This window comes from Setaria viridis, chromosome 6 (assembly GCF_005286985.2).
Source record: "Setaria viridis chromosome 6, Setaria_viridis_v4.0, whole genome shotgun sequence".
In the NCBI taxonomy this organism is placed as follows: Eukaryota; Viridiplantae; Streptophyta; class Magnoliopsida; order Poales; family Poaceae; genus Setaria; species Setaria viridis.
Genome location: NC_048268.2, coordinates 9,447,974 through 9,467,243, shown reverse-complemented (window position 1 = coordinate 9,467,243; position 19,270 = coordinate 9,447,974). Strand labels below are relative to the sequence as shown.

The 19,270-nt window shown below is 44.3% G+C and overlaps 2 protein-coding genes across 2 annotated transcripts; one reads left to right on the top strand and one right to left on the bottom strand.

The window, feature by feature from the left end:
• Nucleotides 1-5,450: 5,450 nt before the first annotated feature.
• LOC117861734 (uncharacterized) lies at nt 5,451-13,394 on the bottom strand. The gene is made up of 3 exons (XM_072294721.1): nt 13,113-13,394; nt 6,493-6,554; nt 5,451-5,926 (listed from the first exon to the last, which is right to left on the bottom strand). Exons 1-3 carry the CDS (start codon nt 13,337-13,339, stop codon nt 5,691-5,693), a joined length of 525 nt encoding a protein of 174 aa, XP_072150822.1. The 5' UTR covers nt 13,340-13,394; the 3' UTR covers nt 5,451-5,690.
• Nucleotides 13,395-14,241: 847 nt separating this feature from the next.
• LOC117861733 (uncharacterized) lies at nt 14,242-15,157 on the top strand. Its single transcript, XM_034745281.2, has one exon. The coding sequence runs from the start codon at nt 14,255-14,257 to the stop codon at nt 15,155-15,157; it is 903 nt and encodes a 300-aa protein (XP_034601172.2). The 5' UTR covers nt 14,242-14,254.
• Nucleotides 15,158-19,270: the final 4,113 nt, after the last annotated feature.

The following is a 19,270-nucleotide window of genomic DNA, read 5'->3' as shown; positions in this document are numbered from 1 at the left end:
TTACATCAATAGTTAATAATAACGGGTGTATTTTCACGGGTTCAACATACTTCAATGGTACCATTATATATGTCTCCTACACACACAATTTTATCTCTTGCTTCCTGTGTTTTTGTTCAGAGAGGTAGTGATGGTAACCAGTAGTATTCGTGGGGGGAACGTAAATCTTGACCCAATAGTAGGACTGGTTGGCATCAGGAGATACCCTACTGTGACGTGTGTTCTAGCGCCATTGATCACTGCACATGCTTGGTCTTGGTAGCATTTCAACAGAGACTAGTGGATCATTCGTCCACCAATGTGCAGTGTATCGAACCAGCAGACCTCCAGGGCGAAGCGTCCTTGCTTCTTTGCCACGCAGTCTAACCGATGCCGTAATCAGTGTGCTAGGACGACGAGGTTCGCGAAACAGAGTACCAGTGATCAGTGTGCTGCAAATTGGAGGCTTGGAAAACAAAGTACTATTTTACATGCACTTTGTTGGTGCCACTGTTTGCCAATACTGATGAGTAAATTAAGCGGCAATTTTAGGAAGCACATTTGTTTCAGTCGTGTGATAAAGCATAGATTCATCATAATGAGTTGGTCTTCAGATCATCTTTGAATCACTCTGCCTATGATTTAGTTACACGCTGCTTCCATTTCCTTTCGATTGTGCATACACTACCATAACGATTTAATGTGGGTGTGAGATTTGCAAGCACGTCATACATCTGTATATCATTAAGGGTCCAATCTGGTGATGCGTGATGCGACGGGTGGCTTCTTAGGAGCTTCTGCCCTTGTTATCGAGTGGATTATAGATCTGTAGCGGAGCCTCCAGCAGGAGGTCATGGGTTCGAAAACCCCAGTAGAAACGATTTTTCTATGTTTTATTACTGGATTATTGTAGGTACACGCACGTGTGCGCATTTAGTGGTCCTGCCTGTTTCCCATGCAATGAGGGCTGTAGCCTCTTCAATCTCTTCTCTAACGTGTGTATGAATGCTCACATGTGTGTGCGTCTGGTGTGAGTGTGGTGTGCGTTCTATGTATGTGCGTTCTGGTGTGAGTGAGTGTGGTGTGAGTGTGGCTTTGCAAGGCTTGAAAATGTTATTCAACTTCCGTGTGAGTTCTGCTGCTCCGAAATGCCATTCCATCTTATAAGGTATTTTTTTCACGTGTTTGTAAATGGGAATAAAACATTCCAATTCTAACATGTATTCGTGTATTCGTACTGCTCTAGCATAGAGTTAATGTTGAGAACATAACGGTTTTACAATTTTCTTGGATTAGTATGATAAGGAACAAGACTATATTCAATACATGTATAGTTAGGTGAATTCTCTACTCCCTAATTTGGTTAAAAATAAAGACTGTTTTTGACTTCTTTACAATATTTAAAATATTTATTGTTTAAAACTTGCAACTTTTACATGACTTTTAATTTCTAATCTTACCCCTCACATTATTATCTAACTTATTTCTCGATGCTTGCTTGCTTTTAGAGAAGAGTAGTTGAAAGTAAAATGGTAAATCCAGATGTCTTATTTTTTTTGACCAACCCTAATAAAACAACAGTAGGGAATCCCCCTTGTGTCATAAAAAAAACTCTAATAAAAAAAGTATGGTGATTCTGACACAGTATTTGTACTACTGTAGCATAGAAATAACAATATTACATCAATAGTTAATAATAACGGGTGTAACTCCACAGGTTCAAGAACCAGAAGTGACTAATGTAAGTACCCCACTATACTTCAATGGTACCATTATATATGTCTGATACACACACAATTTTATCTCTTGCTTCCTGTGTTTTTGTTCATAGAGGTAGTGCGAGTCACCAGTAGTATTCGTGGGGGAAACGTAAATCTTGACCCTATAATAGGACTGGTTGGCATCAGGAGATACCCTACTGTGACGTGTGTTCTAGCGCCATTCATCAGATCAGTGCACATGCTTAGTCTTGGTAGCATTTCAACAGAGACTATAGTGGATCATTCGTCCACTAACATGCAGTGTATCGAACCAGCAGACCTCCAGGGCGAAGCGTCCTTGCTTCTTTGCCACGCAGGCTGACCGATGCCGTAATCAGTGTGCTAGGACGACGAGGTTTGCGAAACAGAGTACCAGTGATCAGTGTGCTGCAAATTGGAGGCTTGGAAAACAAAGTACCATTTTACATGCACTTGTTGGTGCCACTGTTTGCCAATACTGATGAGTAATTTAAGCGGCAATTTTAGGAGGCACATTCGTTTCAATCGTGTGATAAAGCATATCTTCATCATAATGAGTTGGTCTTTAGATCATCTTTGAATCACTCTGCCTATGATTTAGTTACACGCTGCTTTCCATTTCCTTTCGATTGTGCATACACTACCATAACGATTTAATGTGGGTGTGAGATTTGCAAGCACGTCGTACATCTGTCTATCATTAAGGGTTCAATCAGGTGGCGCGTGATGCGACAGGAGCCTTCTTAGGAGCTTCCGCCCTTGTTATCGACGGGATCACAGAGCCGGAGATATTGGAGGCTATGGCGTGCGGAGAGGGATGTCACTAGCAAGTGACCCTCCTCCTTACATAATTAGTGTTGGATATGTGTTGGATATGATCCGAATTATAAATGCAGCCTAATATCTTTCCCCTAGTTTCTAGAGCGCCCAAAAGAATTGCATCATCAAACAACTTTTTTATACATATCTGCATCCTCGTTTATGTCGCAGTTTCAAATCCAAGAGGAAAAGATGCAACTTATCACTTTTAAAAGTAATATGTGCATCTGTCAGGGGCCACACAATGTTTTTTTTTATTTTCTGGTCTCCATATAGTATGGGTGGGTATCAGTTTCCATATACGTTTCCTTGCTCCAACCACTGTCTGTTGTGTAAATTCATTAACAACTGACCCGGCTTGTCTCAATTTTTTTAGGATTATTGCTACACGCAGTCGCGAAGCAGGCTACCCCGATATTTGATCAGCTCATTGCTGAACGTACACAGGTGTACAAGCTGCAGGTTTTCTGCTAGGCTTTTATATTCTTCTAGTTATTTCTTCACAATGGCTTTCATAAAATATGATACTCCGTTGCTGGATCGAGATGTAAGGTTGGCTCTGTGGTAAGTTAACATGCATGCGAGCTGTTTTAGCGCAAACTGATTTAGAAGATTTAAAGTATTGGACCGGTGATGAGAAGATGAAAATTTGTAAGGCCCTGTCTCATAAGCTTGCTTTTGGAGAAGATTAGTTGAGGGTAAAATGGTAAATCCATATGTCTTATTTTTTTACCAACTCTTATAAAACAACAGTAGGGGAATCCCCACCTGTTTCATAGAAAATCTCTAATAAAACAAGTATCGTGAATCTGAGAGAGTATTTGTACTACTGTAGCATAAAATTACAATATTACATCAATCTTACTACTACTAATTGGAGGCTCCTTTTGAAGCCTCCAGGTGAAGCCATCTAGGATTTCTAGGTGGACACTCTAGAAAAAGAGAGAAATCCTAGAAATTCTTACAAAAAAGCAAAACATCCGACCATTAATCGATAGATTCAAATCATCATAGCCATTAAATCTATTATGTTTTCTAAAAAATTACCCACCTATGCCATTATGAAAATAGCCTAAAGTAACCCCCTAAATCTATATATAAATTACCCACCTCTGTTATTATATAAAATAAACTAAAGTAACCCCCTAATCTTCATCAAAATTACCCACTTATGCCATTATAAACAATATTTAAAATAACCCCCTAATTTGCAATCAAATTGCCCACCGCTATTACTTAAAAACTTAAAGTAACCTGTTAAATTTGCATCTATATTACCCACACATGCCATTATTAAAAATAACATGATAACCCTATGTTTGAATCAAATAACCTTAATTAAAATTTACAGCAATATATGATTCTAAATGGTCTATATCTTGCATTATTAGTATATGATATAATAATTAAGGTCTATACACATGATGTGTCACCATTTATAAAGATATAGAGGAAGTGATGAGAATATAGATTTCTATGTTAAAATTGTATCACAAACTTAGTGTTCATTAAACAAATTTAAACGCATATCTGCGATGCAAAGTGAAAAGTTAAAGATTATAAATGTGGATGAAAATATTATAGAGTAATTACTAACTAAAATCTATCACAATTGGATGAAGATAATAAGTATATATCTATTGTGTTTGAATATTTAACAAACGAGAGGTAGCTTATGGTAATATTTTTTAGCAATGTAGTCCCATTTTTTTTCCATTGGAGACTCCGCATTAGTTCCCATGAGACAAGCTTGAAAAAAAAGAGACAAATTCTCATAAAAATCAAAAACATCAAACACCAATCCTATAAACTCTAATAATCATAGCCATTGATCTATTATATTTTCTAAAAAGTTACCCACCACTATCATTGTGAAAATATTTAAAAATGAGCTCTAAACCTATATCTAAATTACCGAGCTCAGCTATTATAAAAAATAATCTAAAGTAATCCCATAATCTCCATCCAATTTACTAATACATATCATTATAAAGCATAACTTAAAATGTCGTTCTAAAATTTTATCTATATTACCCACGTAAGTTGTTATTAAAAATATTCTAAATTAAACATCTAAATCTTAATCTAATTATCTTCATGTGCATCATACATAAATGTCAAAAATAAACTAATATATGATTCTAAATTACCTATTTATATCATTATTAATATAAAAATACTAAGTTAAAGTATATACACATGATGAGTGTCACCGTTTAGATCATTTATACATGTACGTGAGGAATTGATGAAAAATATTGATTTGTATGCTAAACATAATGTATGGAGGATTGGAGGTGCGATACAAAATGGAAAGAGTATGAATATGGATGAAAAAGTGCATAGAGTAATTATTAATTAAAAATCAATCACAATTGGACAAAGATAGGTACATATCTATATAAGTATTATGTTGACGTATTGAAAAAAAATAAGAGAACAGTAGGTAATCAATTTTGATTAATAGCTAGGAGTTTAATTTCTAAATAATTTTCAAATACAATAGCTTCTAAAAATATTAGCCCATGCGGGAGCACCGTTTGGTGGACTAGTAGTTAATAATAACAGGTGTAACTCCACGGGTTCAAGAACTAGAAGTGACTAATATAAGTACCCCACTATACTTCAATGGTACCATTTTATATGCGAGTTGTTTTAGCGCAAGCTCATTTAGATGATGCGCTTGATAAATTTAGTAACTAAGATTCAAAGTCTTGAACCGGTGATGAGAAGAGGAAAATCCGTAAGGCCTTATCTTATATTTGTCTTTATCTTTCAAATAATATTTTGGAAGTGGTTTTGTTGACCAAAACTGCTGGTGCTTTATGGATCGAGCTAGAGTCAATTTGCATGTCTAAAAATTTAACAAGGAAGATGCATATGAAGATGAAGTTGTATAAGCACAGTCCTGCGTTGTCACAAGATGCATCACAACTTTATTCATACATAGTACATACGGGCTTTAATAAATGCACGTGCGTGCATATACTCCTCGCCCTTCGGTACTTCTTGCACATTACACAAGCTTAAGTTCGTACTTACTGTAGTAGCAGCACTTTTATTTCATCATATATAGGTAGAGTACTGCGCACAAGTCGACCATATATTTATTCCTGTTGTTGTTGCACATCCGGTGGTGGACGACGGCCCTGACTAGGTAGTGTAGCATGGGCCGCTCTGGCAGCCATTGCCGCAGTAGTCGCCGCCGAGGCCACAGTATCCCCACTGGCTGCAGCAGAGGTTGTTGCTGCACGTCGCGCCACCGCCCTGGCTGCCGCACTGCGGCTGAGCGTGAGCGATCAGCCCGGCATAAGCAAGGAGCACTAAGCCCAGCACCAGGACCTTCATGACCATGGTTGCAGCTGTTTTCACCGTCGCCATAGTATGAGCTTAATGTAAGCTTTATGCCAGTGTCTAATTGAGTAAACGATGATGGAGGCTTGAACCTACAAGCCGCACCTTTATAAAGAGCAGCTACCATTTCCTTAGACCCATCCGGTCCACTCAAAGTCACAAGGTGATTTACTGACAGCATAGTACATCAGGACGAGGACTGTTATGTATCTTCCGGAATGGCCACAAATTTCAGAAGCACGGCTATAGTACAGAGCAGTGAGTACCAAAGAAGTTCAACGACGACGGCTGTTGACGCTTATCTAGATCCTGTTTACAACGTCTATACGTTGGACTTGAGAAGCTCGACTAGCATTGCTAGGCAACGATTAGTCAAGATACATATGTATGTATAACACTAGGCACCACCTAAGAATTTATGCAGGAATTTCTCCAGGAAGTAGATCACAACAAAAAATTTCCATTTGCTTGGATTAGGGGAAAAAATTCGTATTTTAAAGCACACGATTGCATTTAGCATCAAGGTAAAAACATTTTGCGATCTGAAGCACTTCCTAAAACCAACAGTTTCACATAAACTATAATCTAAATCAACGACGACCAAGCTCCTCCCTTGAAGACTCTACTTGTGCTTCTGTTGCATAAAGCTTCTTCCATTTATCGCTGCCATGAGAATACATTATCCAATGTTTAAACTGAGCAAATGCATATAGACCAAACAGTAACAAGACGTTTGAAACACAGTCACTGTAGTGGCAGAATCGTATGTCGAAGGGAAGTCTTGTGATGCAAAATAAACAGGAGAAAAGGAAAACCACAATGACGGGGACCAAATAGTAATATGGTTATCATGCCTGTAACATGATCACTTGGCTGCTAGTAAACAAATTTTTTATATGCATTTGGATCTTGTAGCATGAAATTAATACCCCACCAGTCTTCATCTGCGTACATTTGATGCCATGCCGCACTTATACATTACCTATTCAATGCATCCGCACTTGAACATGCCACATAATTCATTCCTTCAAGCAACAGTCCCTTATTTTAGTGAAGGCTTTGGTACTATACGTAAAATTTAACAAATAAATGAGAGAGATGGTCGAAATTATGTGAGAAGAACGTGGGATTATGAGACCTTGTGAACAAAGAAAACACATATTGACAGAGCTAGGATCCTCCAGGTCAACATTGTGTAGTCCGCAAAGCATCCTGCAAAACCTGTCGATCTCGACATGCGTCATCGCAGATAGAAGAATGAGTGCTTGACAATCGGTATTATTTCTTGGCTAGCTGTTTGATCCTCGTATCGCAAAGAGAGTGGCAGTTTCCCAATACAATATGATATCTAATGTACATAATTAATGTGCATACCACCGAAAGTAACGGAAGATGCGGAGTGAAAACATCTGCAGTAAAAATTTGAACCTCAGAGCTGATTGCTCAATAAGTTTGATTTTAGGATCATGTGGGTCGCACTTTTGTGAGTTGGAGTGAACCCAGCTCGTGTTTGGATAAGAGGGATGGGTTGGACCTGGTCTTTTGTTTTGTTGAAGAGGTTGAGAGGATTAGGATGAATGTTCTTTTAACACAGTTAGTTGTGGACCCCACCTGTCAGCCGCGGGGCCCACCTATTATCCTCTTCTTCTTCTTTTTCCCCTCCCTTCCATCTTCTTCCTCCTCTCCTCCCCGCAAGACCTACTCCTTCCCGGCTCCTCCCCGGCCGCTGGCGGTTCCCAGCGCCGCCGGCCCCCACCTCCCCGGCCCAGCCGCCCCTGCGCCGTCTCCTCCCGGACCGGCCTCCTCCTACCCAGCTCCTCCTTGGACTGACCACCCCAGCACCGCCCCTTCGTTGCCCCTGCTCCCCGTGCCGCGCCGGCCATCCCTCCCTCTCCTGCACTGGCCATCCCTCCCTCCTCCTGCGCCAGCCGCTGGCTGCTGCCCCTCCCTCCCTCTCCCCAGCCGACCTCCGCGCCACGCCGAGCCGCCCTGCTCCCCCGCCCGGCGACGCTGGCTCCCCACGCGCTGGCAGCGACCAAGGGAGGCGTGCGGGCATGCCTTCCGTCTGGGTGCGCGCGGTCCCTCCATTTTGGAGGAATCCGCTCGACCCGGATCAAGAGGGAATATTGCCATCTGGGTCGAACCCGTTCCACATTATTTTTCAACCAAACAGGGGATGAAGGGAGTTGAACCCGACCCACTCCAACCCAGTAACCAAACACACAGTAACTGTGCCCTTAGCATGCAGCTTAGAGCTCACTACATTAATATAAATCACACTTTCTTTTCATAATCCCATGAGCTTATTCCGTCATCGTCTCGGGAAAATCGAACAAAATAATATATTCGGTGTCGATTTCTTGGTTGAGACCCTCAATGTGTACTTGAAATTGTCACATCGTTTACCTACACCTGATACTTAGGTACGTTTTAACAAAAAAAATCATGTAAGAATCGCAATGGATCAGAATCCCAAAAGAAAATTTATCAATCAAATTACACCAATAGTACGGAGTTCAACGGCTATTCGTCTAGACGATCATCTAGATCCTGTAGTCAACGTCTAGAGACGTTGGACTTGAGGGCCTCGACTTGCATCTAGACAACAATTGGTCAAGACACCACTATAAAAAAAAATCTGTAGGGGTGTCCTGATTTTTTTCCAGGAGCCGACGGAATTGCCACCCACACTTACAAAACGGAAGTGGCTATTATAGCATCCGCCCCGCCCCTGGAGAATAATTTGCAAGGGCGGGCACAGGGTGACCCACACTTGAAAATGACCCTCCAGGAGCGGGTCACGGTGGAACCCGCCACTCGAAATTCTTCTCCAGGGGCGGTTCAAGGGGCGACCCACCCCTACAAATGCTTCCCATGCGAATGATGAATAATTATTTTTCTTTTTTCTAAGATTTCTATATTTTCACTTATTATTTGGAAATATGACGAGTCCATAGACCCGGGGTCCCCAATGGGATTGCCTTCCCACAACACTTGGCCCAACGAAGGGTGCAGCAATGACGCTAGGCCGAGACCACGAAGGGCCGGCCCAGGTACGTCGAGACCATAATCCGACCACTAGCTGGCTCCTCCGACTAGGAAGCCTGGTTGGCGCATCGACTAGAAGGAGCCAGTCGAGGGTGGGGCCACAGTGCGACCCTGACTGAGTTCTCCCGACTGAGCGCTCCCGACTGAGCTCTCCCGACTGGGGATACGCCATACCACCTGTACTGCTCCACCAACCGACTCAGTCGGGGCGACTGGGACAAACAATGGGGACGCCCACTTAGTGTGGGTCCAGGGAGTACATGGGATGGATAACAAGGAAGCACCCAGGTCAGCCGGCCGTACGCAGAACCGTACCGTGCCACGCCTTGCGCACGCCTGTATAGTACCGTCGTAAACCTACTCGCTATAACGGAGTGGCCTGACGAGGAGAACAGGGACCCCCTCCATGAAGACGAGAACAAGGCCAGGACTTAGGCACCCCCTCTCATTCTCCTCTCATTTGTACCTCCACTACAAACTTTGAGCACCTGGGCTCAGGAATAAAGTCAACTGACTGACTCCGCCTAGATGTAGGGTGCATTGCCCAAAAATAGTATACATCCTGTGTTGTTGTCTGTTAGGCCATATCTGATCTAACGCATGGCAAAACTGCAAATATTTACTTGTCGGCCAGATTTCGCACCAACAAAATACTACATGTGTAGTTATATATTTAGTGTTTGTTTAACATTTATGATAGTTTTAATCAAGGTTACATGGATGATATATATTTTCATTAGGAAATACTACATGTATAATTATATATATTTAGTATTTCTTAGAATAAAACAAGTTGACATGGATGATATTTTCATTTTGTGTAATTTTTTTTGCTATTCAGAGAGACGGATAGAACATGGATGTACCAAGCACAAAAATCAGATGCTATGGTTACTTCTTCAATAAAATTTCTCAAAAGGTTATCGACGAAGATGAATTGAAACACCTCCAAGAACTTATTGGGGAGACTATGGTGCAGCTAGAGATGTGCTTTCCTCCAGAATTTTTTGATATAACGGAACATCTCATGATTCACATGGTTGATCAGATACGGGCACTGGGTCCACTGTACCTGCACTAAATGTGGACATATGAGCGTTTCATGTCAATTCTACACAGTTGGAAGGAAAACCTTCGTCAACAAGGAATTCAAAGATGTGCAACAAGCACACATTATAGCATCATGCAACACCTCACAACTATGTCACCTTTAGTCGGTCAACACTTGACTATGATTTGTGCTGGCCGCTCGGAAGATTGGATCATGAGGGAGCACAACCTTCGATTATCTGCATGGTTGAAGGACCTAAATCTACCAGATGGGAAACCATGGAAGATAAAACGATCAAAAGATTGGTAGCTAGCCCATGGTTCCAATATACAGATCCCAGTCTTTCGGTGTCGTTGGGTCAAACACCCAAAAGGTGTTGAAGTGGACGGGCTCACAATTATCTCATGTAATATGTAGTTTGAAACAATTATCTCATGTAACCCTTATCTGTACTAAAATACTCTTTACTTATTTTTTCCATGATCTATTATTCATTATAACTTTAGTGTGGGATTTTAATTTTTTTGTGTTTTGCTATTTTCCACATTTTAAATCATTTTTTGACAATAAAAACTAAAATATTTTGTAGGGGCGGATGATTCCAGCGCCGGGTGATGCCATCACCCACTTTTGGAAAGGATTTTCAGGCACCATCACCCACCCCTGCTAATGCCACCCTATATAGGCAGTCCACACTGGGGACTTTGCCAAATATTCGGAGAAGCGAGCAGGACGATGTCAGGCTCTCGAAATTTCGTATCCCTCCCTGCTCCGGTGCCGCTCCCCTCCACCGCAAGCTCCGCCGCCGCAGCACCTCCCCGCGCCTCCTCCACCGTCGAGCCGTAGCACCGCGCCACCTCCCCTCCTCCTACAGCGCCTTCCCATCACGGCGACTCCCTGCGCCGCCTCCACTGCTGGGTCCGTGCCCCTCCCGTCGCTGGCGCCGCTCCCCTCCCCCGCGGGCTCCGGCGCTGCAGCGCCTCCCGGCGCCGCCTCCACCGTCGGGCCGCAGCGCCGTACCTCCTCCTGCAGTGCGTTCCAGTCACGGTGCCTCCCCGCGCCGCTTCCACTACTGGGGCCGAGCCCCTCTCCTTGCGTGCGACCGTTCCCCTCCCCTTCTACGGGCCACTGCCGCGGCGCCCTACCCACGGCGCCTCCGATCCCATCGTGGCGCCGCCTCCACCACCGGGGATGGGCACCTCCCTTGCTTCTTTGCCGCGCAGTCTGACCAATGCTGTAATCAGTGTGCTAGGACGACGAGGTTCGCGAAACAGAGTACCAGTGATCAGTGTGATGCAAATTGGAGACTTGGAAAACAGAGTACTCTTTTACATGCACTTGTTGGTGCCACTGTTTGCCAATACTGATGAGTAAATGAAGCGGAAATTTTAAGAGGCAGATTCGTTTCAATCGTGTGATAAAACATATCTTCATCATAATGAGTTGGTCTTCATATCATCTTTGAATCACTCTGCCTATGATTTAGTTACACGCTGCTTGCATTTCCTTTCTATTGTGCATACACTACCATAACAATTTAATGTGGGTGTGAGATTTTCGAACACATCATACATCTGTCTATCATTAAGGGTTCAATCTGGTGATGCATCATGCAACGGGGGGCTTCTTAACCGCCCTTGTTGTCGAGTGGATTATAGATCTCCAGCCGAGCCTCCAGCAGGAGGTCATAGGTTCGATCCCAAATGAGGACGGTTTTCCAGGATTTATTCCTAGGTTGTTATGGGTACACGCACGCATGCGCGTTTAGTGGTACTGCGCGTTTCCCGTGCAATAGGGTTGTAGTCTTTCCAATCTCTTCTCTAGCATGTGTATGAATGCTCACGCTTGTGTATGCGTGCGGTGTGTCTAGTGTGCGTCCTATATGTGTACCCTCTCAAAAAATACATATGAGCTTTGGCAGGCTTGAAAATGTTTCTCAACTTCCACGTGAGTTCTGCTGTTCCACAATGCCATTCCATCTTATAAGGTATTTTTTTCACGTGTTTGTAAATAGGAATAAAACATTCCAATTCTAACATGTATTCGTGTATTTGTACTGCTCTAGCATAGAGTTAATGTTAAGAACATAACGGTTTTACAATTTTCTTCGATTACTATGATAAGTAACAAGACTATATTCAATACATGTATAGTTAGGTGAATTCTCTACTCCCTAATCCTGTTAAAAATAAATACTATTTTTGACTTCTTTACAATATTCAAAATATATATTGTTTAAAACTTGTAACTTTTACATGCCTTTTAATTTCTAGTCTTACCCCTCACATTATTATCTAACTTCTTTCTCGATGCTTGCTTTCTTTTACAGAAGATTAGTTGAGGGTAAAATGGTAAATCCACATGTCTTATTTTTTTTGACCAACTCTAATAAAATAACAGTAGGGAATCCCTCCTATTTCATTAAAAAAACTCTAATAAAACAAGTATCATGAATCTGACACAGTATTTGTACTACTGTAGCATAGAAATAACAATATTACATCTATAGTTAATAAAAACGGGTGTAACTCCATGGGTTCAAGAACTAGAAGTGACTAATGTAAGTACCCCACTACACTTCAATGGTACCATTTTATATCCGAGCTGTCTAGATGCGAGCTGTTTAGCGCAAGCTGATTTAGATGATGCGGTTGATAAATTTAGAAACTAAGATTCAATGTCTTGAAGCGGTGACGAGAAGAGGAAAATTCGTAAGGCCTTATCTCATATTTGTCTTTATCTTTCAAATAATATTTTGGAAGTGGTTTTGTTGACCAAAACTGCTGGTGCTCTATGGATCGAGCTAGAGTCAATTTGCATGTCTAAAGATTTAACAAGGAAGATGCATATGAAGATTAAGTTGTATAAGCACAGTCCTGCTTTGTCACAGGATGCATCACAACTTTATTCATACATAGTACATACGGGCTTTAATAAATGCACGTGCGTGCATATACTCCTCGCCCTCGGGTACTTCTTGCACATTACACAAGCTTAAGTTCGTACTTACTGTAGTCGCAGCACTTTTATTTCATCATATATAGGTAGAGTACTGCGCACAAGTCGACCATATATATATTCCTGTTGTTGTTGCACATCCGGTGGTGGACGACGGCCCTGACTAGGTAGTGTAGCATGGGCCGCTCTGGCAGCCATTGCCGCAGTAGTCGCCGCCGAGGCCACAGTATCCCCACTGGCTGCAGCAGAGGTTGTTGCTGCACGTCGCGCCACCGCCCTGGCTGCCGCACTGCGGCTGAGCGTGAGCGATCAGCCCGGCATAAGCAAGGAGCACTAAGCCCAGCACCAGGACCTTCATGACCATGGTTGCAGCTGTTTTCACCGTCGCCATAGTATGAGCTTAATGTAAGCTTTATGCCAGTGTCTAATTGAGTAAACGATGATGGAGGCATGAACCTACAAGCCGCACCTTTATAAAGAGCAGCTACCATTGCCTTACGCCCATCGGCCGGTCCACTCAAAGTCACAAGGTGATTTACTGATAGCATAGTACATCAGGACGAGGACTGTTATGTATCTTCCGGAATGGCCACAAATTTCAGAAGCACGGCTATACTACAGAGCAGTGAGTACCATAGAAGTTCAACGACGACGGCTGTTGACGCTTATCTAGATCCTGTTTACAATGTCTATACGTTGGACTTGAGAGGCTCGACTAGCATCTAGGCAACGATTAGTCAAGATACATATGTATGTCTAACACTAGGTACCACCTATATAAGAGGGTTTTACCTGTGTGCCATTATGAAAGTTGGGTCTAACCTCCATACCCCTAAAAAGTTCATCGACACCTGTATGCCCAAGTGCATCTTGGTTTGTCCCTCCATGCCATTCCGTCCCTATTCCGTTCGGTTTTGGCCGTTTGAGAGCTCTTACAAGCAGGCCCCGGGCATCGAAAATATCTAGTGTACCCTTAGTCTCTTAAGGAGGCATATGCGCGGAGACCGTGTTGACCAATTTTGACCGGCATCTCTCACTCTCCTCCGTCTCCATCCCACCACCTCCCCCGCCCCGTCCCGTCCGCGTCCGGCCGCGCCGCGCCGTGCGCGACCCAATCCACCACGCCACTTCCACCCCCCGTCCCGTCTCGTTCTCGTCGCGCGCGGGGTCCTCAGCCGCGGCCGAGTTCTCGTTCGCGCCGGGGCTCCGGTCGATCCAGCCGACGACCGCCGCGGGGAACATGTTCGCGTTCCCCGAGAACGCGCCGACGACTCCTGGGGCATCCGAGGCCAACAGCGCGGGGAACATGTTCGCGTTCTTGGCTGCGCCGGAGCGGCCCAACACTCCCACGGGCCCCACCCCAAGGGGCGGCTTCGTGTTTGCGGCCTCGCCTGAGGGGCCGCTGACGCCGACGTCCAGGGGCTCCAGCACTAGCGGCCTCACCTTCTTGGCTTCGCCGAAGCAGCCGTTGACGCCCACGGGCCCCATCGCCGGCGGCCGCGAGCCGTCCTTGATGGCCACCGGGAGCGGCGCTGCCGCGCCCCTGATCTCCCCGAAGCGGGCCAACAGGCCAACAGGCCCTCCCGGTCCCTGCCCCCGTCCGCCCGGGGCGCGCAAGCTCCCCATCAAGCGCCGCTCCCCGCGGCCGTCCTCCTCGCCCCCCTCCTCCTCCTCCTCAGCCTCCTCCGACCCGCTCCGCGCCCCCACGGCCGGCGGCGGCGGCAGATCCGACCAGCAGCAGCCGCCCTTCAAGTTCCAGCGCATCTGGTCCGAGTCCGACGAGCTCCGCTTCCTGCAGGGCCTCCTCGGCTGCGGCGCGCAGGGCCTCATCTTCCCGCGCGACCTCAACCGCTTCTCCGAGTCCATGCCCCAGCCCTACACCCGCGCCCAGCTCTCCGAGAAGCTCCGCCGCCTCAAGAACAAGTACCGCAGCGTCTCCGCCCGCGTCGCCGGGGGGCTCGACCCGGCCCGCCTCGCGCCGCACGACCGCGACGTGCTCCACCTCTGCTCCAGGCTATGGGACCCCGCCAACGCCGCCACCTCGCCCTTCGCGTCCGGCGCGGGGTCGTCTGGGAACAAGCGCCGCCGCGCCAACCCGCGGGGCACGCCGCTCCCGCCCCCGGATGCGTCCGGGGATTGCAACTCCCATGACTACAATGGGATTAGTTCCTCTGCCCCGGGCTTGTTTCCGGAAGTTTCCTTTGCCTAAGGGCATTTGAGTCCATTCTCAGCGCAGTTAACGACCGTTAGCAGAAAATAGGGACGGAATGGCATGTAGGACAAACCAAGATGCACTTGGGCATACAGGTGTCGACGAACTTTTTAGGGGTATGGAGGTTCGACCAACTTTTATAATGGCACACAGGTAAAACCCTCCCTATATAAGAATTTATGCAGGAAATATTTCTCCAGGAAGTAAATCACAACAGAAAATTTTCATTTGTTAGGATTAGGGAAAAATATTCCTATTTTTAAAGCACACGATGGCATTTAGCATCAAGGTAAAAACATTTTGCGATCTGAAGCACTTCCTAAAACGGTAAAACCAACAGTTTCTGCCAAAACTATAGTCTAAATCAACGACGACCAAGCTCCTCCCTTGAAGACTCTACTTGTGCTTCTGTTGCATAAAGCTTCTTCCATTTATCGCTGCCATGAGAATACATCATCCAATGTTTAAACTGAGCATATGCATATAGACCAAACAGTAACAAGACGTTTGAAACACAGTCACTGTAGTGGCAGAATCGTATGTCGAAGGGAAGTCTTGTCATGCAAAATAAACAGGAGAAAAGGAAAACCACAATGACGGGGACCAAATAGTAATATGGTTATCATGCCTGTAACATGATCACTTGGCTGCTAGTAAACAAATATTTGATATGCATTTGGATCTTGTAGCATGAAATTAATACCCCACCAATCTTCATCTGCGTACATTTGATGCCATGCCGCACTTATACATTACTTATTGAATGCATCCGCACTTGAACATGCCACATAATTCATTCCTTCAAGCAACAGTCCCTTATTTTAGTGAACGCTTTGGTATACGTAAAATTTAACAAATAAATGAGAGAGATGATCGAAATTATGTGAGAAGAACGTGGGATCATGAGACCTTGTGAACAAAGAAAACACATATTGACAGAGCTAGGATCCTCCAGGTCAACATTGTGTAGTCCGCAAAGCATCCTGCAAAACCTGTCCATCTCGACATGCGTCATCGCAGATAGAAGAATGAGTCCTTGACAATCGGTATTATTTGTTGGCTAGCTGTTTGATCCTCATATCGCAAAGAGAGTGGCAATTTTCCAATATAATATGATATCTAACGTAGATAATTAGTGTATATACCACCGAAAGTAACAGTTGGGCATGGCACTTTAGTACCGTCGACGTGGCAAACAAGTACGTGACTGAGCTTGGGGGAATTGTCATGGACAATGTGCCCATCAGCTTCACGAAATGGAGAGGCAAAACAAATGATCCGGACGCACTGCCGCAAACAGAAAAGGATATGCTGTGGGAACAGGTCAAGCAACATTTCATATTTTCCGCTGGATATATTGAAAAGGATGTGAAAGTGTGGACGCTGAAAAAGATGGCCATACAATTTCAAACATTCAAGAAATTTCTAGTTTCAATGTACATTAGGAGGACAAAACTCCAGATTTCAACGAATTTCCAAAGTTGAGCGGCCACTGGGAGGCATTTGTCGAGTACAAGAGAAGCCACGACGGTCAGCAAAAAGTCAACAACAACGTTGGGAATGCTAGTCGTAAGAAAGAGCACCATAAGCTAAGGCGAGGTGGTTACAAAATAACAGTGCCCAAATTTCACAAGATAGAATAAGAGTTGCGCGAACGGGGTATCGTACCAGCAACTCATGAATGGAGCCAACGAGCTAAAAAATTGGTTTTTTGCTCATGGAGGCAAACTGAGCCCAGAGGATGGGATGTTGATCTTAACTGAGGAAATACGTCGCAAGGGCGAACAACTCGCCAAGAACATTGAAGATGTTAAGGCTGGGAGGTTGGTGGTGGATCGAGAAATGGATGAGCTCACATTGGCCCTCGGGAATCTTGAGCACCCAGGACGTGTCCGCGGGTTTGGGATCGTTCCGTGGAAGTACAGTTTCAAAGAAGATAGAGACTCGTACAGAAGCCGCAAGCGAAGAAAGGATCGGGCTGAGCAGAGCTGGCGGCGCAACCTAGAATCTCAAGTGCAATCTATAGAACAAAGAATGCATGACGAAGTCAATTGTCGAGTGGCCCTTTCCTAATGAGGAGCACAGGCCCATCCACAGGACCAGCAATAGTTTGCTGTTGATTTCATCAGGCAACGCACCTCCTGTGAGCTGCATGTACCGGTCGGCAACCTGACTGTTAAGGTATACTCTTATACATAATTAATATTTATGCAATAATCTTCTCAATCCATCGATCCACCACGCCTCAGGATTGGAGTTTAATAACATCTTTATTTCTGCTATATGTACAGGTAGCGTACGCGAGTGCCTTACCAAGCTGGGCAACACAAGCGAGTCATGGCATGGAGATTCCAACTGGCTATGCTAGTGTCTCGGTAGAGCAGCTCGTTGATCGGAAATATGAAGGCTATGAGCTCCAGCTCCCGGGAGGCGTTGGGGAAAGGACATTAGGAGATGCAGTTCAAGGAGGCATCATTCTATGGCACAAGTGCTACATCATTATCCCGGTCATGGAGGCAGTACCCCTCCCGAAAGAACCCGACCACAACCATCTCCTCAAATGGCAAGACTGACTTCTCCACCACGGTCAATTCCAGGACCATCATCACCAAGACCATCACCACCAGAACCTTTAGCACCAGGACCATCGTCGATGCATGCTTGAGCAAAGTCTCCATCTCCACATCCAGCTGGCAACGACGATGACAACAACACTCCTCCCCGCTCACCGACGACGTCGGGACTAAGAGCAGTCCTGAGCAAGGTACCTGCAGTCCCAAGAAAGGAACCTGCTGGAGACCCGATTATGAAGTCGCGACCAATGGCTCCCAAGCTAGCACATAAAAAGAGGAAAACAAATAAGGATACTGAAGTGACTCCTGAGGAACGCTGGTCTAAAATCCAAGCAAAATGCAAGGATTTGTTCAGGAAAGGGCTGAACAAAAAAAAGCAAGGGAGATGGAGCCACAACCAACAATTGATCCAAATAAACTACAATTTTTTTAGAAGATGTCACATTCAAATAAGGAGGTGATGAATATAGGGAAAAAAAGAAAAAAGGAAAGTCATCTTAAACTATTGTTGATCGCCACCTTCATCATCTACTAGAAGGAGATGCTAGAAGGATAACAGTAATGCCCAAGTCTCAATAAGATCAAGTATTGGAATTCATGGAAGAATTTGGAGTGGGACTTGATCAATGTATAGAGCTAGGTGGTCACGAGCCAGCAGCTTCAAAGCCATTTCAACCGAGATGGATGTTTGAGCTAGGAAAGTCTCTGGTAAAGCCTGAGTTGGTAGGGAGCCTATCACCAAAGATGTACAAATTCCATGAATGGTACATGAAGATGTCCACTGACCAGACTTCCATGTTCGCCCTTAAGGTAAAACCGATAGATTTTTATGGTGAAGGCGAGAAATGCCATTGGCTAGAATTCAAAGATATATACGAAGTGTACCATCAAGATGCTCTAGACGTCTCTCTCATCAGCGCCTGGGCTCTGTAAGTATTCGTTTATCGATATGTAAATTTTGGACCATATCATTATTTTTTATGCATGCGTCGCCCTACTAACTTTGACTTCCTTTTTATGTAGGCGGCTAATTCAGAAGTGCTGACAAGAAGGATACTTGCATGTTGGCTTCATGGATCCATCCGTAGTTAACCAAACCCAACTACAAGATTTTACAGATAAAATGTTGGTGGAATGTTTCAATATGCTGGACCTTCAATGTGGCAAGAGCTACATACTACTTACATACAACTTTAAGTAAGTGTTTGTACGTACATATACCGTCTATCTTAGTATCCTTTTCCTTATCTGATTAATGAATATTTACGTACACAGTTGCCACTGGATCCTAATAGTAATTGAGCCTGATAGAAGCCGAGTTACCGTCCTCGATTCCTTGAGGAAACCACTAGCGGAGTACCAAGAGATTCAAGACATTCTACACTTGCAATTAATAATTTTGGACCTTTATCTCAATACAAAAGTCTGTTTCATAAATTTTCACCTAACACTGTATCACTCATTATTTAAATCCATAGGGCATGGAAACAATTCATCAAAAAACGACACCAAGGTGCATTCCATGAAAAACTTACAT

Bases quoted from the DNA above. Each gene is read 5' to 3' on its own strand.
- LOC117861734 (XM_072294721.1), bottom strand. From the start codon at position 13,339: ATGGCGACGGTGAAAACAGCTGCAACCATGGTCATGAAGGTCCTGGTG. The intron at 6,555-13,112 runs GTCAGGGCCGTC...TTCTCATGGCAG, and splicing joins GGCCCATGCTACACTACCTA to CGATAAATGGAAGAAGCTTT. The intron at 5,927-6,492 runs GTCGTCGTTGAT...GCTTACATTAAG, and splicing joins GTCTTCAAGGGAGGAGCTTG to CTCATACTATGGCGACGGTG.
- LOC117861733 (XM_034745281.2), top strand. From the start codon at position 14,255: ATGTTCGCGTTCTTGGCTGCGCCGGAGCGGCCCAACACTCCCACGGGC.